Raw genomic sequence first — 24103 nt, 5'->3', positions numbered from 1 at the left:
TGAGCCCTATTCTGCGTTCCATGTAAGGCTGGTAGAATTGTTATTATAAGCTTACCAAAATAAATTTACAATACTAATTGAAATCAAAAAGGAGCATAAATCCACAAAGAACCATTTGGTCAAATGTTCCAACTCTATAAAGGACATAATTAGTCCAAATCACAATGATGTCCCAATACTCAAAATTTTCACAAAGGAACACAAAACATTAGTTTGGATCAATCTTGCTCCAATACCTTGTTCAATAGGATCATACCTATAACAGAAGAAACTGAAAGGAAATGGCAATAACAGTTCTAGATGAAAAACAACATAGAAATAATCACATAAATTGATAGTCACTATAGGTAAACAATTGGTTAGCCTTTCCCCTTGGGTGGGCTCACAATCAAACCACATGAGTGTGATTCTCCAAACCCCGGTCCCCTCTCAACAAACACAGCACATACTAACCCAAGGACCCACACTAATCTCATACCCATCTCATGTTCCTCTAGATCCTCCTTCAATACTGCCCTCTGGAACGCACGCTCTGTTTGCAATATAACTAAATCCACTGCTGTCCATGACTTCTTTATCTCTCGTTCAATAGATTTACTAGCCTTAACAGAAACCTGGCTCTCCCCCTCTGACACTGCCACCCCTGCATCTTTGTCCTTCGGTGGTCTCCAACTTACCCACAACCCAAGAAACTCTGAATGTAAAGGTGGTGGTGTTGGGTTTCTCCTCTCCCCTCACTGCTCTTTTAAACCTCTTCCCACCCCCCTTCCCTCTCTTTCCCGTCATTTGAAATACACTCAATTCGCCTTTTCAAACCCTTCTCTGCTAACATTGCTGTTATTTACCGTCCCCCTGGTTCCCCTCTTGTCTTCCTTGACCACTTTGCTGCCTGGCTACCCTATTTCCTCTCTTCTAACATTCCATCCCTAATTCTCGGGGACTTCAATATTCCTATAAACCCACCTTTGACCTCTGCAGCCACTAAACTACTTTCAATGACTTCCTCCCTCGGGCTATCGCAGTGGGCAAATTCTCCCACCCATGTAGCTGGCAATACACTTGACCTAATCTTCACTTATGCATGTACAGTAACTAATATCTGCAACACTCCATATCCACTCTCTGATCACCACCTCTTATCATTTGCTCTTGCGTACCCCCTCACCCAACAACCTCAGCCTCACCCCCCTCAACTCAGGAGGGACCTTAATTCTCTTGATCTCCAAAAGTTGTCAACTGACATTGATTCACAAATGCTGTCCATCCCTTCCCTCTCCTGTCCTTCACTGGCCATCTCCATATATAACTCTACTCTTACATCTGCCTTGAACACTGCAGCGCCACTCCAAACAAGCACCTCAAGGAGGACCCGCCCCCAACCATGGCATACTAAATCAACGCGCTACCTGCAAAGATGCTCCTGTTGTGCTGAACGCTCCTGGAGGAAGTCTCATACCCAATCAGACTTTCTCCATTATAGATTCATATTGTGTTCATACAGTGCAGCCCTTGCCCTTGCCAAACAGTCCTATTTTTCCTCTCTCATTAGTTCATGTTCCCGCAACCCCAGGCGTCTCTTTGACACCTTTAATTCTCTTCTTCGCCCTGCTTTGGCCACCCCCAAAACTAACCTTACTTCTGATAACTTTGCATGTTACTTCACGGACAAGATTGAACAGCTAAGGAAAGAATTCTCCCCTCCTTGCCTTTCTGTTTCTCAATCACACATTGATCATGCCTTTCCTACCCTTCAGACATTCTCCCCAGCTACTGACCAAGAGGTGGCTGCTCTTCTTTGCTCCTCTCACCCCACCACTTGCCCGCTCGATCCTGTCCCATCTCACCTTATCAGATCTCTCTCCACTTGTCTCGTGCCTTCTCTAACACATCTCTAACACATCTTCAACTGCTCGCTCTCTTCTGGCATCGTCCCTGCTGACCTTAAACATGCCACTGTAGTACCTATACTAAAAAAAACATCCCTCGACCCATCCACCCTCTCTAACTACCGTCCCATATCCCTGCTCCCTTTTTCCTCAAAGCTTCTGGAAAGACTTGTCTTTACCCGTGTGTCTCATTTCCTCAATTCCAACTCTCTCCTTGACCCCCTTCAATCTGTCTTCCGCCCTCTCCACTCTACAGAGACTGCCCTTATCAAAGTCACTAACGACCTAATCGCAGCTAAATCCAAAGGCCACTACTCCATACTAATTCTTCTTGACCTCTCAGCGGCCTTTGACACGGTTGATCATGCTCTCCTTCTTCAAACTCTTCAATCGCTTGGTCTCTGTGACTCTGTCCTCTCGTGGTTTTCCTCTTATCTCTCCCAACGCTCATTCAGTGTCTCCTTTTCTAATTATACCTCCTCCTCTCGCCCTGTCTCGGTTGGAGTCCCCCAAGGCTCCGTCCTTGGTCCCCTTCTATTTTCTCTTTATACTGCCTCTCTTGGCAAACTTATTACCTCTTTTGGATTCCACTACCACCTGTACGCTGATGACACCCAGCTATATCTCTCCTCCCCGGACCTCTCCCCTGCCGTCCTGCAACGTGTCACTGCTTGCCTTTCTTCCATCTCTGACTGGATGTCCTCCCGCTTTCTGAAACTCAATCTCTCAAAAACTGAGCTCCTTGTCTTTCCTCCTCCTAATACTGATCCTCCTCTTTCGCTCTCCCTTCAAGTTTGTGGTACCAACATCAGTCCATCCTTGCAAGCGCGCTGTCTTGGCGTCATACTTGACTCTGGTCTCACCTTTGAGCCTCACATCCAGCATGTTGCCAAATCCTGTAGATTCCATCTTAAAAACATAGCCCGCATCCGCCCCTTTCTTGCACCAGATACCACCAAGGAGCTTGTCCATGCTCTAGTAATTTCCCGCATGGATTACTGTAACCCTCTCCTGATTGGTCTTCCCAATAGCCGTACTGCACCCCTACAGTCCGTAATGAACGCTGCTGCTAGACTAATTTTCCTCTCTAGTCGTTTCTCTCACACCTCACCCCTCTGCCAGTCCTTACATTGGCTTCCTGTATGCTATAGGAGTCAATTCAAGGTACTAACTCACACCTATAAAGCACTGAACAACTCTAGCCCCTCTTATATCTCCTCACAGATCCATAGGTATGTCCCTTCTCGGTCTCTCCGCTCTGCCCGTGACCACCTCCTGTCCGTTGTCCGCACTCGTACGGCCAACTCGCGCTTGCAGGACTTCTCGCGGGCGGCTCCCTTCCTATGGAATAGCCTGCCTACTGCCATCAGACTCTCCCCTAGTCTTGCATCTTTTAAGAAGTGCCTTAAAACCCATCTCTTTAGGAAAGCTTATGGCCTCCAAGACTAACCAATACCTCACATACCTGTCTCTTGCCCTCTCCTAAAGGGCAGTCCACCTTATTTGATTGCAAATTCCTGTCCTAATGTGTTTTACAACCCACCTCCTATAGAATGTAAGCTCGATCGAGCAGGGTCCTCTTCAACCTATTGTTCCTGTAAGTTTATTTGTAATTGTCCTATTTATAGTTAAATCCCCTCTCATAATATTGTAAAGCGCTACGGAATCTATTGGCGCTATATAAATTGCAATAATAAATAAATAAATAAATAATGAATGACAAATTGGAACTATGTACAACCTGAGATAATGTAACGGAATGGTGTGAAAATGCATGCCTATCCCCCAGGGTGGGCATCGCATTTCATCCACACATTAATCAATACAAATATTATAAAAATGCTGAGAGTGTATTTCTCATTAAGACCGTTTGGATAAACGGTTCTCAAGGTTCTAATCCAATAAAGTTCTCGTTATAGTAACATTTTCTTCCTGTCCCCTCCTCTTCGCGGGACTGGTATGTGGTCAATAGCCATCAGTTTTATTTTTGGTTGCGTGTGTCCTTGTTCCAAAAAATGTTTGGCCACCAAGAGATCTAATTTCTGGTCTCTATATGCCACTCTTATACTCGAACTGTGGTTACGGATGCGTTCCCGTAGAAGTAAGTCTGTTTTGCCAATATATATTAACCCACAGGGACAACTTAACTTATATACTACATAATCAGTAGTGCAGGTTAGTCGGTGTTTGATATAATACTTCTTTCCTGTGTGTGGGTGGGTGAATAATTTCCCTGGGAGCATATGTCCATAGGTAACACACCGTAAACACCTATAACAGCCTAAGTTGGTAGGCATTTGGTCCTGTGAATCACAGTTACACACACACAAAGACAGTCACAATCACAGTTACACACAGCACTCACTCTCTCACCTACAGTAAGCTTGGGCTGGAGGAGGAGTGGATCCAGTCCCTCCTGTGCTGTAGTTGGGGAAGCAGGGACTCCTTCCTGCTTCCCCTCTGTGTGCAGCAGTATGAGGCTGAATGTAGCCCCGCCCCCACGTCCGGCTTGGCTCCGCCCCCACGACCGTTCTGGCCCCGCCCCCAAATCTCCGTGCAGCCAGATCTCCAGCTCCTGCTCCCAGCCCCTGCGTGTGAGCTGTGTCGGCTGCCCGGCGCCCCTGCTGCTATGGCAACCGGTGCAGCCAGCCACACAGCTCACAGAACTACAAGCCTGGCCAGCCCTGGTGGCACCCCCCTGCCTGATGGCACCCGGGGCGGACCGCCCCCCTCCCCCCCCACCTTAGTACGCCACTGGGCTGAGTAAGTTTTACGTTTTATGCTTTATATGTTGGCCTGTTTTTTTGTGCACAGTGTGTCCTGAGGAAAGCTTGAGGGGACCAAGCTGAAACGTTGACCGTTTTTATTTAGAACGTAAATCCTTGCAGTGCTATCCTTTTTTTTTGTTTATATATATATACACATATATATATATATATATATATAATTTCATTCTAAGTGTATTTTGATATATATATATTTATAACAAAATACAGTTAGAATGAAATTACATATATATGTATAATGTTTTTTTAAATAGTTTTTTATTTTTTTTTATTTACTTATTTATATTTAAATTATTTTTTGAAATGGAGTGAAAGATTTGTTATTATTTTATATATCATATGTATAAATACATATAAATAATAAAAAAATATAAATATATTTATAATTGCATAACTTCATAAATATACACATAGTCGGGGGTGGGGCCTGGACATCATGGCGGCTGAACATGCATTGTGTGAGCGCCGAGCTCAATTCTCGTACTAAGCCTGATTACTGCACGCCAGCCAGCCAAAACGCCACTTATACGACTCACCTGCTTCTGGAGTCCGCCAGGAAATCCCATGTAAGCTGCCTGCGGGTGCACGGCATATCAGACGGCGCAACGCTGGGACCTTCCAAGCTTGCCTCTTTGCCTTGTTCTCCCCCCCCCCCTTTGGACTGGCGGGGGTCATCCCGGTCTACACTGGCTCGTATCCTGCATTAACGTGAATCACATAAGCCTAATCTACTAAAGCTACAGCCCAGCAGACATACAAAATGGAGGCTCGAAACATCCAGCGAGACTCAAACACCCAGCAATCCGAGGCGGCGCCTCTCACTCCTGCGCAGCTAACAAAGAACAGGCTGGACTAAATCTTTGACCGCTTCTGATCTGCGCTGGAGGCCCGCCAAGCTGCAGCAATGCATCAGCAACAAGAGGCTGAAGGCTGGCTGGTGAGTGGGCCCCCTTCGATCACACACACCTTCAAAGCACACAACCCCCCTACTAAGGGATCACCCGGGCCGAGGGCCACCAGGGGAAAACCCCACGGCATCATCCACACAGACGGAGGATCACCCGCAGTCAGCGGCCACCTACCACCAGGACCTCTTGTCTACCCCCTACAAGGGAGGACTGGGACCTCAAGAGCCCCAGAGTATGTATCTGCACCCTATGATGGCGCGACAGATTATGGGGCTGGTAAATATTTTTTTCCAGGGCTACTTTTAATTCCCAGTCCGGCCCTGAATATACCCCATATTGAATACCCTGGGTTGTCTACTTTTGCAAATGGTATGCCATCATGGGTATAATTCTCATCCCTGGGCTATGATACAGTATCAAAGGCAACATAACCAGTCTGGCAAATAAATGAAACATGCTATATTTGACCCTGTAACTTTCCAAAACACCATAAAAGCTGTACATGGGGGGTACTGTTGTACTCGTGAGACTTTACTGAATACAAATATGTGCATTTTATTGCAGTAAAAGCTAACAGTATTATGGCATTCACAGTTAAAATGCCACGCAGAACTAAATATTTATTTTTTAAATCTTAATTTCTTACACTTTTTTTTTATTTTATTCATAATGAATTATGTTTCATATAATAAGTGTGGGTGCACTTAATATGAAAAGGTGAATTACGGTTGGACAGACACATAGCGCAAATGCCAGTTTTTGTTTTGATCACAACGTGTACAACTGGCTCAGTCCTTAAGGGGTTAAGTTAAAACATAAATCTCTATTTTGTATTTTTTCTTAAACAGTTACAGCTCTTTACTTGCAGAAATGTTTAATCAACTCTAAAATGTAGTTTGTTTATTTATTTTTTTACGTAAGTGGGTGAATATTATTTAACTGGGCAGTAAAACATCTGAACCACTCTTTTATTAAAAAGGAGATGGAATAATAATCATCTGAATATTTTGTTTACAGCATTGAAAACTCTAAATCCTGCTCTGTCTTGTGGTGCAAATTCAATGATAGTATCCTTTACCAAATGTAGGCTGCAAAGGTTAAAACTGAATACAAATACAGTGCACCTGATAGACGCCAATTGTACCGGCTCACTAAACTTCAATAGCACAAGTGTTATATCAGTCATATCTACACCGAAAAAAGATTCATGTGGAAACCAAGAACTTGTAAGTATCTTTATGTCTGTCTGTTTAATACATAATGAAGAATAGTGTGTTGTGTGAATATAATAGCATCGCCATATTCTGGAGACATCCATAAACTACTCAGCCTTTTTGGTCTTGAGTTTTATGACATCTCCAGGACGTCTGCAAGGTTGTAGGATTCTTCCAGATCCAATAAGACTTTAATCAGATTCCTGATATTATAAGTTAGGTTAAACATAGAAACATAGAATGTGACGGCAGATAAGAACCATGCGGCCCATCTAGTCTGCCCAATTTTCTAAATACTTTCATTAGTCCCTGGCCTTATCTTATAGTTAGGATAGCCTTATGCCTATCCCACGTATGCTTAAACTCCTTTACTGTGTTAACCTCTACCACTTAAGCTGGATAAGCAATTATTTCCCTCACCATAGGTTTTAGTATTTAATATACACCTTTATCTAGAACTATAATTAAAAAAAGCTGTTGCAAAATCTTCCATAATTGGGAGCTATGTGAGTAGGACATAAAGCGAGGCAGTATGGGGGCGTACGAGTGACTTAATGTGCATTAATGTGCTTAAAGGACCAATATAGGCACCCAGACCACTTCAGCTCAGTGAAGTGGTCTGGGTGCCAGGTCCCTCTAGTTTTAACCATGCAGCTGTAAACATAGCAGTTTCAGTTTCAGTTTCAGAGAGTTAATCCAGCCTTTAGTGCATGTCTCACTGACTGCCGCTAGAGACCGCTTCCGCAATTCTCACTGTGAAAATCACAGTGAGACGATGCTGGACGTCTATAGGAAAGCATTGAACAATGCTTTCATATGGGCTGTTTAACCCCTTAAAGGACCACTCTAGGCACCCAGACCACTTCAGCTTAATGAAGTTGTCTGGGTGCCAGGTCCTTCTAGGGTTAACTAATTGTTTTATAAACATAGCAGTTTCAGAGAAACTGCTATGTTTATAAATTGGTTAAGCCTTCCCCCTAATCCTCTAGTGGCTGTCTCACTGACAGCCGCTAGAGGCGCTTGCGTGATTCTCACTGTGAAAATCACAGTGAGAGCACGCAAGCGTCCATAGGAAAGCATTATGAATGCTTTCCTATGTGACCGGCTGAATGCGCGCGCAGCTCTTGCCGCGCGTGCGCATTCAGCCGACGGGGAGGATCGGAGGAGGAGAGCAGGAGGAGAGCTCTCCGCCCAGCGCTGGAAAAAGGTAAGTTTTAACCCTTTTCCCCTTTCCAGAGCCGGGCGGGAGGGGGTCCCTGAGGGTGGGGGCACCCTCAGGGCACTCTAGTGCCAGGAAAATGAGTATGCTTTCCTGGCACTAGAGTGGTCCTTTAAGGAAGAAAGCAGAGAACAAAAAGTTCAGTGTCTCTGGGTGTACACCTGTGCAGACAACCCCGGATAGCCCGAGGAAGTAATGCCGAGTGTCTACTCAGAGACTAGTGTACCAATTTGAGACTCCAGATGTCTCAAGAAGGGGCATAACCCCATATATACAAAATCAAACAGCAAAGAGGACAGATGTGGTCAGATTCAAGAAGTCAATTGAAACTAACCGCATCTCTGGAAATAGCTATAGCGGCAGTGTCTAGGATTATAATGCTGGCTGTAGGTTACAGGTGTAACTGTGAACCGTTAAGGGTATCACTATGGACCCATGTACAGAAAAAATGCTACTGAGTACCAAAATGAAGTATATACACAAAATTTGCTGCTAGATGCAAAAAATAATAAATAATAAATAAAGTATATACAGTGGTACTAGGGTTCCATGCCTGTCAATATAAGGATATGTATAGGTAGGGATATAATAAGCCCAATGGCAACAACAGCTCACCCCTAATTATCAGCTTTAATATAGTGCACTATAAGGAGATGAGAAAAAATCCCCAAGTCCCAACCATAAATACCTCCTAAAGAAATAGTAGTAGATACAGGGTAAACAGAGGCTCCAAATGAAGCTAGTACAGGGGTGAAGGGAGATTGAGGAGAGTATGCAGTATTAATAGCAGTCAAATTCGGACTGCTAGTTTTAAATTTAAAAGACCTCTCTCCCTGTAAATCCTATACGAAAATGAGTATAGATCCCCAAATCTCAGCCATAAATACCTCTTACAAAAAGCTACTAATGATAAATACAGAGTAGACAGAGGCTCCAAATGGAGCTAGTACAGAGGTAAAGAGAGATTGAGGACGGTAAACAGTCATAATAGCAGTCAAATTCGGACTGCTAGTTTAAATTAAGAAAGCCTCTCTCCCTGTTAATCTAGCTAGACAGGCATAGAAAAGAAGGAATAAATCAAATATAAATTAAGTGATTAACATGGTGCTAAAACCACCAGTGCCCAGTGCTCATATCCATGATATGAGGAAAAAACAAATTGCCCAACGTACGTTTCGGTGCTAAAAAGGAGCACCTTCGTCAGGGCCAATGACAAATCAATGAGAAAGGTAAGGTATCGTCACAAACCCAATCATTGGACCATTGTGTATGAGTAATATACCCTGAACTTCCACCAGTATTATGGAGGAGTTAAGATAAGACATTTTAAGTAAAATGTATTTAATTTTCTGTCATCATGTTTTAAAATTATTAGGATTGTGAAACAAACCCATGCCCTGTAATTATATTCTATTCTATTTCTAATCCTATGTGCTGAACTTTAGAAAAATGCAACGCATGTCATCTACAAAAACATTGTCTATTTGTCACTGGCTACTAATTCATCAATTGGTGGAGAGAATGTATTCAGTATAACATATTCTTGTGCATACCCACTGGACGTGCAGGTTTCACTTGAAACAATACTGTCACCAATGAATAGGTAAGAAAACAGGCATTCACTGAAAATACAAATGGGACCATAATATTATTATTATTATTATGTTATTTATATAGCGCCATCAAATTCCGCAGCGCTTTACAATGGGTGGACGAACAGACATGTAGTTGTAACCAGACGAGTTGAACACACAGGGACAGAGGGGTTGAGGGCCCTGCACAATGAGCTTACAAGCTAGAGGGAGTGGGGTAAAATGACACAAAAGGTAAGGATAGTATTAGACTGGTGACTCAATCAGGAGCTATTAACAGTTAAATCGATTCGCTTTTATGAAGAAGTGGGTTTTTAACGATTTTTTGAAGGAGTGGAGACTGGGTGAGCATCTAACGGAGGAGGGAAGCAAGTTCCACAGGAACGGTGAAGCCCTCGAGAAATCTTGAAGGCGAGCATCAGAGGTGGGAGTACAGACAGAAGATAGACGTAAGTCTTCAGCAGATCGTAAGGGCCTAGACGGGACATACTTGTGTATAAGGGAGGATAGATAGGTGGGAGCAGCATTATGTAGCGATTTGAAAGCAAAAACCAGACGTGTCATCTTAGCAAGTTTAATATATTCCTTTTAAGCATGCCTGCTGTTTTTTTTTTTTTTATTTATTTAGGTCCTACAGTAGTTAGTTACACCATTTACCAGTGTTTGCATAAAAGGTTCAATGTGCCACTGGTCTGGTGTATAAAGTGCCAGACATATCTGTGAACTGTGCTGACATTTGTTGGGATCATAAATAGAGTTGGTATTGAACAATGGGTGGGAGTTATGTTAATGGTTAATGGGTTTTAGAGGTTTAGATAACTGTATTTGTTTATCTTGGTGTTCCACTTTTTTCTCAAAAAGCAGTAGCTATTTTCTAACAGGCTTATTCCCTAAACACTGTATTTTGTCTGGATGGAAACAATTTACCAAATTCTGACTGCAATGGCAACTCTCATATTTACTAAAGCCAACTACAGTCGGAATTCAGGAGGCCCCTGTAAATCTGCAGCAATTGCTTAAAAGCATTCATTGTCCAGATTAAAATTGATGCTTTTGCATCTGAATTCTATACAAAGTATAAATCTTGGAAGATTCATAAGACAACGGTTCTACTAAATATTCTGAACTGAATGCATCTGGCAGATGCAAATTTCCAAATTATCATTCACCTCCTTTTTGCGAATGAATTGATCATTTCGAGAACTATTTACGCATTGCCAACGATAGCAGTCAGCAGACAAATTGCCTCAAACCCTGGCAACGCAAGAGTTAATTAAAAAAATATATAGAAATAAATGAATGGTTAGTAACTGCTGCATCACATCACTATTGGTAGTATTACACTGATCAGCCACAACACTAACACCACCTGTCTAATTTCATAAAGGTCTCTCTTGTGCTTCCAAAACTGCTCTGATGCATCCAGGCATTGACTCCACAAGACCAGATATAATCACTGTTATTCACTTTACCGGTTAGTGGTTTTAATGTTGCGGCTAATCAGTGTATCTTCATGATTTAACCCACTTTCGGTTTCAATTCATATATATATATATTTATTTAAATAAAAAATGTACATCCAAAAGCAACATCCAAGGTGATGTTTTGTTTGTTTGTTTGTTTGTTTGTTTTTGGGTGGAACTTCCCCTTTTAAGAATTAACGTTCATGATTTGTTACAAGGCTGACAATGTTTTTTTTTATAATTGTTTTTTCAGTTCAATCGCTGTCATAGAAGGTTCTGGACAGCTGGTAGCAAGAATTGCTCTCTACCAAGACTCAAGTCTTTCCACACCATATGTAGGATCTGAAATTATACTGACTTCCCAAACGATATTGCACATTGGTGTATTCATTAATGGAGGAGACACCTCTAATTTTTTATTGGTGATGAAAAACTGCTACGCTACACCTTCAAGAAATGCTTCAGATCCTATTAAATACAACATAATTAAAAACGGGTACGTAATTGGTAAATAATATCATATTAATTTCATTGACGTAACTAAGTGATATTTAGCTATTGGTTTTTAAGTGCTATTAAAAAATGTATATACTGTACACATTGTCTTTTATTAAGATGGAGAATAATAAATATAACATTCATGATAATTAGTAACGCCAATAAGCACAATTGAAATCTACAATGCTATTAAATCATAATAATTATGCTATTTTTAAGCTGCTCAAGCAAACAGGATTCAAGTATTACCATTTACGAAAATGGAGTTTCGAGACGAGGACGGTTTTCCGTTCAGCTCTTTGGATACGTTCAAAATTATAATATGGTCTTTTTGCATTGTGATCTTCAAATCTGTGATCAGAGAACAGAAACATGCACCCCGGTAAGTTTAATTCACTTATATTTCACACCATCTTCTGCAAAGATCTCATACAAAACTAGTAATACTCACCAACAAAATATAGAGTTATGAGGTCATTTTTTTTCCAGTTACATTGGGTTTGCCTTTTTTCAGTTTTCTATTTTGATCTGTGAATATTTTTTTTTTTTTTTTTTATAGCTCTTAAAATGTTCAGGAAACATTGTCACCTAATATTCACCATATTCATGTTAGAAACTCGTTCTTAGGTGTGCTGGGTGAATAAAAGTGCTGAACATTTAGCAGTTTTCCTTGTGTTTTCCTGTTTTCTTATCACCTTACCACTGCTAAAGTTTGTATTGTTACATGGAAAAAAATGATCATCCGTTATTTATCGTGTTCTAGTTTCTGTATAGATTTGCAAAAAAACAGAGTGAGTATATACGCCAAGGTCAAGGATTCCAGAGGTACTCAAACATGAATAAACATGAGGTTGTGGGACAGTTTCTTCTTTGGAGATTAGTATAGAGGAGGAAAACTCTAGGTCCATTAGCGAGTGACTGCTGCCTGAGCTGGTGAGACAAATTCTAAACATCAGTGACTACATAGTCGATTCTCCACACCAGGTAGAGACAGATGTGATGGTGTTGGTTTTATGTATGCATGCAAGTTTGAATCATCAACATAATACACCATAAGTACAATCGGCATATGCTAATTCATAGATATATTTTACAGTATCATATATTTCAAATAAGATGTAAGTTTTACCAAGTGGCCATCATAAATGCTGCTAATCCTCTCCAGTTTAATGATAAATGGTTCTCCCAGTCATTGCAGTTGGAAGGTGTACAACCACCAGTGCTATTCGCATGCCTTTGCTCTTCAAGCATCTTCTCCTCAGAGGAACACTCCTGTGGTAGAAATAAATCCACTTACTTATAAAGCTGGTGTGGTCTACTGTTTAATTGGATTTGCCACCCTCCTCCACCCTTGTACCGTTCTTACTGTCTGACAGCCGTAAAGATGCAACGTAGGACATTTATCAAAGTGCCAAGTTCTCTTCTAATTGGCTCTTGTAATTGGAGTGTTCATTTAACCAGACACTTACAGACCTCCCACTTGCATTAGGATGTTGTTGAAAGTCTTCCATGTCTCATATTGACATTTACTGTCTCTTCAACATTCTTTCAGTAATTTCTGCTCAAAGATTCCCTTGCAACACATGATGTCCTTTCTGGCCAAAAGTCTGCCCCATTGCATCTGTCCAGTGCTTCCTGACTTACTGAGTGCTGCTCATGAGTGTACAATTATGCCTGCACCTCAGTCTCAGTTCCATGATCTCCTTCCATCTAACTAGATGAGTTCTAAGTGCATTATTTTCAGTTTCCAACTCTTCTTATCCCCTATCTCCCATTCTCCTCGCATTGGATATTCCAGCTCTTCCTCTCCTTCACCTTTCCCAAACCCTTTAACAAATCGGTTTATCCCTCCACTTCTTCTCTTAAAACGGACTTGGTCTCTCCCCTCCACGTCATCTCCCTTACTAGATCAGTGGCATTTGAACATAATGGAACCTGTTTCTAATTTAACTTAATTACTGCATAATAAAGGTGGAAGTGCTACAATAACAATAACATTGTTTTACTATGTCTAAAAAAGTCTGGGGAAAAAAATGAGCATGTTTGAATTCAAGAAACAAAAATCTTTGTATATGTGCTTGTTATATATACACACTTGCACAATGGATATTATGAAGTTTACTAGGTCAATTAAAATGGTTCAAAGAGTATAACGTTGTATATTAAAAGTAAACTTAAAAACGGGAGGAGCTTTTCCTTTCTTGTTTCTCATTCCTCTACTTGCTTGTTTTCCTTTGTTTCCATTTTCTTATTAATGAGTTATACGCTGATCAGCCACAACATTCAAACCTTTGACAGGTGAAGTGAATGACTTTAATAACTATTAGGCAGCAAATGAACAGTCAGTTCTTGAATTTCATGTGTAGGAAGCAGGAAAAATAGGCAAGCAAAAAGATCTGAGTGACTTTGACAAAGGCCAATAGTGACGGCTAGATGACCGGGTAAGAACATTTTCAAAAAAGCAAGTTGTGTGGGGTGTTCCTAGTATGTACTGGTTAGTACTTACCAAAAGTAGTACAGGAAAGGACACCGATGAACTGGCATCAGGTTCTGAAAAACTTAATGCTGGTAATAATAGAAAGATGTCAGAACACACAGTCCATCACAGTTTTCTGCATAGGTGGCTGAGTAACCCCAAACTGGTCAAAATGCCAATGATGACCCCGGCCACCGCTGAAAGTACCCTTAATGGGGATATGAGTATCAGAACTTGATCATGGAACGATGAAAGAAATTTGCCTGGTCTGGTTCACATTTTCTTTTATATAAGGTGGATGGCTGGGTCCATGAGAGTAGTTTAGCTGGGAAAGAGATGACAGTAGAATGCACTGTGGGAAGAAGGAAGGCTGGTGGAGGCAGTTTAATACTGTTTTCAATGTTATGCTGGTAAATCTTGGGTCCTGGCATTCAAGTGGATCTTACTTTGACACATAGCAATTACCTAGGGATTGTTGCATGCCATGTGCAGCTCTTCATGGCAATTATGTTGCCTAAAGACAGTGGCCTCTTTAAGCAGGATAATGCACCCAGCCACATGGCAAAAAATGTTCAGGAATGGTTTACATAATGTAAGAAAGAGGTGAAGGTGTTGCCTTGGCCCCCAGATTCACCAGATCTCAATCTGATTGAGCAACTGTGGATGCACTGGAACAACAAATCCGATTTATGGAGGCCACCCATGCAATTTGCAGGACTTAAAGGATCTGCTGCTAATGTCTTGGTGCTAGCTACAACAGAATACGTTCAAAGGTCTTGTGGAGTCCATGATTCAATGCATCAGAGCTGTTTTGGCCTTCATGAGGGGGACCTACACGATATTGGTCAGATAGCTTTAATGATGTCACTGATTAGTGTATGGTACAAGGCTAGAACACTATTTAATATTCTTATTTCTATTGGGCTATCTGATATTTTGGGCTAGTATCATATTTTATATTATTTATGTCTTGATTTTCTATAACGGATTCTATCACTATGCCTAGTCACTAGTTTCCTTCTTTGTTTTACTGTAGTATATTATTAAAACTTCTATCTACGAGCTCTTGTACCTTTAAGGTAACACACCACCATTCTTCACAACCATTCTTCACAATTAGAGAAACGCTGGAAATGTAGTAAAATCATGCTCACCTTTGTAAGAGCCTAAATAGTACCTGGCTCTGAGTTCAAATCATGTGGTATCAATATACGGCAGAACTGCCCTTCCTCGAACTGACATAAAATTCTGGGTTTGTGCAGACAGGAGATTCACAGGACAAACTCACAAAAAATATTTATTTGAAAACTACATATAGGGTGCGGGGCCTGGCAGTTAGGCCAAGCAGACGTGTTTCAGTTGGGCTCCTCACCAAATCCCAAATAAATCAATTAAACTGCGGCACCCAGGCCTGATTTTGCACTTCAGCTACTACTCACCTAACCGTGCTGGGTGAGAGGACACCTCGCTCAGTTGCTGAGCTTCCCCTCAATCTCAATGTCATGAAAATCAAGTTGCGGCCTGTGAAGCCTGGCGGGCCCCGGAGGCAGGAGATGCGACCGATCACCGGTCTGGCGCCGCTGATTCTGCTGCGGAGTCCTGTTGGGGACCTGTTCCCCACACTTTCTGGGCCGGTGGGGTTTATCCCGGTCCACACTGGAGCGTCAGGCAGGCCCTGGAAGCTCTGCCATACACAAGCTACAAGTACGCAAAGCACTTACCTACCTATGATGGCCGTCGACATCCATATGGCTGAGCACCTGATCAAGGTGTAGCAACAGCGGCAGAATTGGGAAGCAGCTTCTGATGCCATGTATGACCACATCTGGTGCAGCCTAAAGGCTAAGAAGCATCAGCCCTCTGTACCTGCAGTGCTGCTTGCTGAGGCAGCTAGCTCCCTTCCTGGATTGGAGATCTACGGGAGGATCATCCCAACACATAGTCCATAACCTCAGGGAGACCTCTGTCTGGGTACTTATTCCTGAGCACAGGGTGCACAGGGGCTATCAGACACTTTGTGTTGTCTCTGGAATGGACCTGGAGCTGTAGGACAGGGGAATACACACATGTTTATCCAACAGGTGACTGCCAGCCTTCTCCTCCTAGCTTAGGCATATGATGACTATAACCTCCTGACAGGCATTCAGAGCTATGTTTAACTAGTAACTTCTCTTCATCTGTACAAGCTTTCTTTTATGGCTATCCACTTTATAGCCGGCAATGTTTATTAAGCTTGATTTGCTGTTTTTTGGTTTATTTTGTTTGTTTTTTAAGTGAATCACCCTATCTAGTTACACAAGTTTGATATCAGTCACTATTCTCACTGTATACTCATGCATTAGGGGGTGGCCTCCTCTCCAGTTGTTATTTTTTCTTGCATCATAACTGTTTTAGCTTGTCTATTATTCCAGAAATGTGCAGTTCTATCAAATGCCATAGTACTATGTATCATGTACTGCTTGTATTTGTTGTTGGGGCACAGCACAACAAAAATTAAAAGATTTATATAAAATAAATAAAACTATGTATAGATTTACAAAAAACAAGATACAAAATGGCAGCAACAGTCCTCACAGTGGAAATTCAGCTCTGAGACTCATCTTCCCTGATTCTCTTTATAAATCAGAATGCCGTACTACCCAGATAGTCCATATTTAAATACAAATCAATTACCGGGTCTGCCACTTACGTGACTTGATATGTTAATAAAATAAGCATTAAGTGGCTGTCCCCTAGCCAATAATCATCTTTTTTTCACAAAACAGGAAAAATGTTTTTTCTCCGTTGTTCATTTTTTTGTTTGTTTCGTGATTTGTACATATAATGCTTTGGCGTTCAGGATTTTAGATAAACTGTTGATCGGCCACAATTCGAAATTGTTTGAAACCACAAGTCTAGTAAACATGTAAATTTTGCAAGGATTGCAGACACCCACACACATCCCATATCTTCCAACACAAGGAGGAATGAAAATCAAATGCCAGTGATGCCAATTTTATCAGTGATGATGCCCAGAAAGGGTTGCCCTGCCTGGAAAGGGAGGAAAACCACACTAGAAGGGTCATATCAGCCTGGTGTGAATGTATGTCAAGCTCAATGACCGCCTCATTGGCGTGCCCAGTCAGTGCAGACCATGCAGAGAGCGGTATTGAAGTGCTCTCTTCTGGAGGAAGTTCCCTTCAATACTGCTCTCTGCATGGTTATCAACCAATCTGGGGCAGTCGGGCAGGAGCTCAAAATCATAACAGTCTAGGGACAGTCTAGAGACTATTGGGAGGTATGCAAGTCCAGTTAATGCTTTATACCTAAAAATTAAAATGTTATTGAATAAAGGAGGCAGCAATAATCAAACATTACATGCTAATAGATCATCAATCCCAGTATAAGTTTGGAGTACAATTTTAGCTCAAAAAATATTTTTTTTATCATAATTGTAATTTGTGCAATATAATATATTATATATATATATATATATATATATATATATATATATATAGCTAGAGTATATTACACCATTAATAAATTGCTGCTCAGTGTATTTGTTTTTCTACTTATAATTATATGACACTTACAATGTTACTTGTCTTTCCTAGTCCTGCTCTGGGTCAAGATCTAGCACTGAAAACACTGGAAACACTAATGCTACGGTTTATATTGGTCCTATTATTAAACAAGGTAACTATTGAAAATAGCCTAATGTTTTAAATGTCAGTAATCATCCTCCATGTATGAACATATTCACCCGTAAAGAAAGAAATATCACTCTATCAGGGCTATTTACTAAAGTCACAAAGGCCCTGTACAGAATGGGGCAAATCTATTTGCTGCAGTACGGGACCATTTGAAATGCGCTGCATTGTCCCTTCCCATAGGGCCATTTGGAACACTCTGCATTGTCCCTTTCCATAGGACCATTTGGAACGCTCTGCATTATCCCTTTCCTTAGCCCTTTGACCTATTGACCCCTCCCTATTGACCTATTGACCCCTCTATTGACCCCTCCCCCAGTCCCCATCTATGCTGGTGGGTGGAGGTCTAATTAATTTAAAAGGGGGGGGAGCAGGGGGGCATGTTATTCTACACCCCAACAATTAATAGTAAGTTGTCGCCCTTGGTGGCAAGGGTTCCCCAATCCTCTAGCCACCCCTATAAAATAAAGTTACACCCTACCCCTCTAATCCTAAAAATAATAATAATAATAATAATAATTCAGACGCTTCCTAATTTTCAAATTTATTACAAACCAAAATTAACCTAAATTGAATCGAAACACATTATTTGGATCCATTAATTTTCATGAGGAGAGCAACCTATCTACTAAGCAACCAAAACAGCAAAATTAAAAATTTATTTTTAACCCTTTCTCATACAAAAGGAGGGCTTTAACACCGTTAGAGTATGGCACACACTAAAGATTGGGTTCCCCCTCTGGCAAGAATACTTACCCTCCTCAAAAATCACGATCAGAGGAACTACCTGATAACCCAGGCAGTTCCCCTACAGATAATCCAGTCGATCGAACCATGTGATCACAATGAAACCATGATCACATGACTCATATTGGTTGGATTGCATAACTGGCTGCAAGGAGACAATCTTCCAATATAGTTTCATAGTTACATACATGCTCTATCACCTGTTTTGTGTATAAGGCTATCCTAGATATAAGAGGCTAATGAAAGTATTTAGAAAATTGGGCAGACTGGATGGGTTGAATGGTTCTTATCTGCCTTCACATTCTGTTTTTATCTTAGTAGTAATGAAGTCAGGCCAAAACAAATATAAAACCTGTAAAAACAAATTATGCTTACCAACAGAAGCCTTCTTTATTTTAATTATTGTGCTCATCAGCCCCAAAAGCCCAAATGAAAATTCCTAATTCCCAATGCCACTAATTAGAATTTAAAAAAGCCAGATTGCTAAAAAAAAATAAAAACACCGGAAAAATAAACCCACTCCCAACAAAAGAAGAATCCATCTTCACTCATGGAGGGCTTGCTGCAGAATTAGCTCTGATAGCTGGGAAATCTTTTATAGGTATTTCCATTCTATGACAGCTCTCGCAAAGTGTGGGAAACGTTTGCACTCTTTGCAATATGTCAAAGAGCACTCTGGTTGGAGTGCTCTGACAGCCAAGTCTCACTTCACTCGATGGTATGGATGGGGGTCAGAGAAGAGAACAATAGGTTCTCCACTTTATTGTTAATATTAGGGCCACCACCCTCCTGCATGGGTGGGGATGAAGGGGGACACTAGGTTCCCCCTTTATTACAAATATTAGAGCCACACCCACCAACATGGGTGGGTACCAGGGGATGGGAGAATCTTACACTTACACTTTAACGGCCATTGGAGTGATGCAAAAAAACCTCATGCTATTTAAATGTGCATTGTAATATGGTATAGTACGCAGGTAACTTTTTCACTTTTTGTTCTAATTACAAAAAATAATGTTATTATTGTTTGCTAAATGAAGAGGCATTATTAATTGTACTGTTTATTCATGCTATCTATTTAATCTGAAAATGAAAGTCATGTTGTTATTCATAAACCTATTCCACTTCTTATTATCATTATGACTTTTGGGTTTTAGCTGACTCTGTAGTTGAAACTGTCAAACCTGAAATAATACAGCCTGGAAGTGGTAAGTAAACCCCAATATATTATATCTACTTTCAAAGTAATATACACTGCTGGTTATTCTCTGCAATGGTGACTGTATGGAAATTCTACAAACTATATGGTTAATAAGATAAAGTCCTTCCTTAATCCTTCCCACCATGCTGCATATCTACGAAATGATCAGGCAGTCAGCAGCTGCTTAGCCATTCATACCGCTTTCCCTGCGCATTGGGATCTGGTATTAATAACATAAAAACATGGTAGGGGCATAATAATAACATTAGAGAGAAGACCAATAGCCCACACATACCTACCAAGAGACTCGCCCACTACAAAAATATTCCACACCGCAGTATTGGCAGGGGAGGCCATGTCCACCTGGCACTTCTGCATTATATACTGCTCCCCTTGATTCTCCCACACTAATGTGCACATAGGGGGTTTCTTCCATAACTTTTCACAGGTAACCAAATGGTGAAAGTGTAGTAGAACTGCAACTCCCATCCTACTTGGACAGCTTGAAGCCCATCTATACTAAGAACATATTTTACACAGGTAGCAATATTTCCTGTACTTAGGAAGGTATTCATATTAAGAGCAGTTATTGTAAGCAGTTTGGGAATTTACATTCTCAAGCATAGGTGCAGGTTTGTTATTCAATACCTGCTAGTAAGGTCTATGAACATCAATATGTACATGCTCTTACAGGGATACATTTTTTTTAGCTATTTTTAAATTTATTTCCCCCCTGACGAGAAAAATATATGTTCTCCTTCATCATACACACTTTTTATTTACCGTGTAGACTTTGTCAGGAACAGGCAATATTTCATACAAATCCTGCAAGGTAGAGGACCTTTTTAAGAGGAGTGCTTACCCATCCCAGAGGCCTACTGTGGTCTGTAATTATAGTTATACAAGTCATTCTAGAGTTTTGTGATGCTGCATACGAACATGGAACCACTTTTTCGCAATCAATACATTTTTGAGTTTGTTACTGTATATATGGTGGATAACCAACCTTTTACTCTACTGCTTGATGCAATAGTTAGTGTATTATTTAATATATTAAGACTGCTATTGTTTGGATGTAAAAGAAAAAAATAATTTTACATTTTATGCAAATGTAATGATTGTTTTATTTTTCTCCCAATTTAGGAACACGTGGTCTTGTGGAATTTCAGACCTCTGCAATTTTATTCCTTGCAGGATTGTTATTGATCATATTTGACCATTAATGTAACATCTTTGAAATTGGAAACACATTGTATGCGGGAAATTACTCTAACCTAATCAAATATATAGCTCTAAATTACATATACAGTTCCAATATTCTGAAATACATAAAAGCGCAAAGAAAATTAATGCTTTAGGGCAATTTCAGTCTGATTTTTTTAAATTACTGATTACTAAAATCATGTGTAAGTGTAAATCAAGTGTAAACTATAGGTTTAACACATGAGTACATTAAGAGACCATTATAGGAACACTCTAGGCCAGGGGTAGGCAACCTTCGGCTCTACAGATGTTGTGGACTACATCTCCCTTGATGCTTTGCCAGCAATATGGCTGTAAAAGCATTATGGGAGATGTAGTCCAAAACATCTGTAGAGCCGAAGGTTGCCTACCCCTGCTCTAGGCAGTCGCCAATACAACTTGATTTATTTCAGACTAGAATCCTACTCCATTAACCTGCCTTCTTAGCCATGCCCCTCATGCCAGAAAGACTTCCTTACCAAATGCATGCACACAGTGTCGGCTTTAAAGCCCTCCTCTGCCCACTTGGTAAAAAAAAATAAAAAATCACTATTTAGTAGATATACTTCCAGTGAATGCATACATACATTTTTCATGCATGTATTCTTTGGAACTCTATATCTTAAAAGAGCTTGCAAAGACTGCAGATTTTATAAACTGCACATATTACGAAGTCCTCCCTTTTTTCCTAGATGAGACTTTTAGTTTTTTCACAGAGAAATAACCAATCATTGAGGAGCCTCTGACTTAGTGCCCATGTGCATGTGTGTGCTGGCTCGTACATGCGTGCACGCCTGGTCTGAGGTCTGAAACTGAGGAGCTAGTCTGAGGTCTGTGACTTGGGGGAAGGCCGCTCAAATAGAGCATGCCTGCCGCTCCCTTTAGCTCAGGGGAGCTAACAGAGGGAGGCTGCAAACCTCCCTAATTGACAGCCAGTGGGGAGTTCACTAGTTAATTTATAAAAGTGCTGATTTCCCATTCAGCATGTTTATAACATGGGATTAAAATAGGATACTACTCACCAATAAAGCACTTCAGCAAGCTGAAGTGCTTTTGGGGTGTGGAGTGGCACTGATCGAGCTATTTCTCATTCACAAATCGGCTGCAAACAGAGAAACTACCAAGGTAGTGTGATGCCCTTACTATATGTCTCATATCCTTTAAATGCAGATTATTTTGTAGTTGATATCGCTCAGTACAGTCAGTGGCTGAGCTGTGTGCATACGTATGATAAGGATTTTTTTTCGGAAATGAGGGGTGTGTGGCTAATGAGCCAGGCTTATTGGTCCACTCTCTTCAAAACATTTATTTTTATTTTTTTGTCTAAAAACTTTATAGATTTGAGCATGAAAAATACAGCATTAAATGTAATTGGTGTATGGAGTGTCCCTTTATATTAAAGTTTCTGTTTGTCTCTCTATCTATCCTCAATTCATTTATCTTGAAAGATCACATTTACATATATTGCACTGAAACAAAACAAATTGCAAAACCGAGATATATAGTTTGTTTTTGGTGAGATATTTATCAATTAAATTCCAATTGTTCTTTCGTTTACTGAAGATGCAGTTCTGAACATAATACAGCACAGAAAACACTGTCATGCGCATTGCATTATGACTTTAATAAATTACCATCTAAAAAAAAAAAATATCAAGCTAACAAAGGGTCAGTGAAAGCAATTTGGGGGTGCATTAGCTGTCCCTGTGTATCCTATCTGCAAGCATGTGACAAGGAACATTATTTCTTACAAATGATCATAAAGCACATACAATATTAAACACACTATCTCTATTCTGTCAATGGATCCCAATCTGTCCATTTACATCTGTGACTTTGTTTGGGAATGTGTATTATGGCTAAATATATCTATTAACTCATGGCATATCTTTCTTTGTGACCAGAAGCATTGATTAAAATGTATCTATATCAAACAGTGATTAAAGTGATAGCAATTAACTGAAATATAGCATTTTCCATGGGAATAATTTTATTTGACAACTGGTATTTACCTGTTCAGCATGAGAGAGAATAGTGACAATAAAATAACTATTGAAACTTTTTGCAGTAATGTTAACAATTCTGTTCATTCAGCTTAAAGCTGATTAGACATTTCTTTGTAAATTACACAACTGAATAAAACATTATAAATTATAAGTGTGTTAAACACGCTAAATGTGATGCTTTGATTTTCTTTTCAAATGTATATTAAAGTGGTCACAATTCAGTTCAGTTCAGACGCAGCCTTATTATTTATAAAGAGCCAGCAAATTCCGTAGCGCTGTACAATGGGTGGACTAACAGACACGCATATGTAACCAGACAAGTTGGACGCACAGAAACAGAGGGATTGAGGGTCCTGCTCAATGAGCTTACATGATAGAGGGAGTGGGGTATAGTGACACAAAAGGTAAGGGTAGGGTAGAAAAGTATGTTACTAGAAAAGTATTTACTGAGGGTTTAGTGTTTTTTTTTTTTTTTTTTAGACAGTTGCAGGAGAGGGTAGATAAAAGAATAAAGTATTAGCGCTATTTGAGTGATATGTGAATTTTTAAAAAGTATATACACCAATTATGCGTAGCTGCTAGATCACCGTAGTATCTTTTTAAACAGGAAATAGAACAAATAGATGTACCGGTGTAGCGCGTATGTGAACAAAGAAAGGTGTAAAATAAGTAAAATATTAGAGTCTATACCTTAGAGCTAATAAATCTAGCTCCGATTCTTGCGCTTTGGGGTCCGTTAAGGTGACCCTTCCCCTTCTTTGTTATCCAGTGGTCCAGTCCTAGATAAGCATAGAAGGTGGCATATAGTGTAATAAGGTTTTAAATTTAATAATCAAATAAATGTAGTGAATAGGTACTCACAAACCCAGATCCAGAAATTAGGCTTACTTTGCTTCGTATATGTGGTTAAGGACCACACTCCTTCTTTTAGTATAAGCAGGAAAAAGTGCCATAAGTGTCTATAAAAAGTATTTTATTGGGGGCGGAGCCTGCTACCAAACCCGAACGGATGCCATTTCACTTAGCTCCCAACTCCCACAGCCTAATCCTACTAATATCACTATTTCCAGCGCCCATCCAGCCTTGCCACCTACCGCACGGGCACAAGCACAACACACGGTACCACCCGATGCCTTTTTTCCAGCCGCAGCGACTACAGAAAAGGAGACGCAAAAA

At 40.5% G+C, this 24103-nt stretch overlaps 1 protein-coding gene across 1 annotated transcript in view; it reads left to right on the top strand.

Annotated features, from left to right (window-relative positions):
• The window catches only part of LOC134570872 (uromodulin-like), a 59440-nt gene extending 38285 nt beyond the window's left edge, over window positions 1-21155 (top strand). Inside the window, exons 11-17 of the mRNA XM_063428862.1 lie at window positions 6598-6806; window positions 9459-9616; window positions 11322-11564; window positions 11786-11948; window positions 17636-17717; window positions 19636-19686; window positions 20823-21155. Coding sequence (XP_063284932.1) covers window positions 6598-6806; window positions 9459-9616; window positions 11322-11564; window positions 11786-11948; window positions 17636-17717; window positions 19636-19686; window positions 20823-20902 — 986 coding nt within the window. The 3' untranslated portion in view covers window positions 20903-21155. The remainder of the gene's footprint in view (window positions 1-6597; window positions 6807-9458; window positions 9617-11321; window positions 11565-11785; window positions 11949-17635; window positions 17718-19635; window positions 19687-20822) is intronic.
• Window positions 21156-24103: the final 2948 nt, after the last annotated feature.

The sequence above is a fragment of the Pelobates fuscus genome, chromosome 8 (genome assembly GCF_036172605.1).
Source record: "Pelobates fuscus isolate aPelFus1 chromosome 8, aPelFus1.pri, whole genome shotgun sequence".
In the NCBI taxonomy this organism is placed as follows: domain Eukaryota; kingdom Metazoa; phylum Chordata; class Amphibia; order Anura; family Pelobatidae; genus Pelobates; species Pelobates fuscus.
This window is presented reverse-complemented; position numbering and strand designations above follow the sequence as displayed.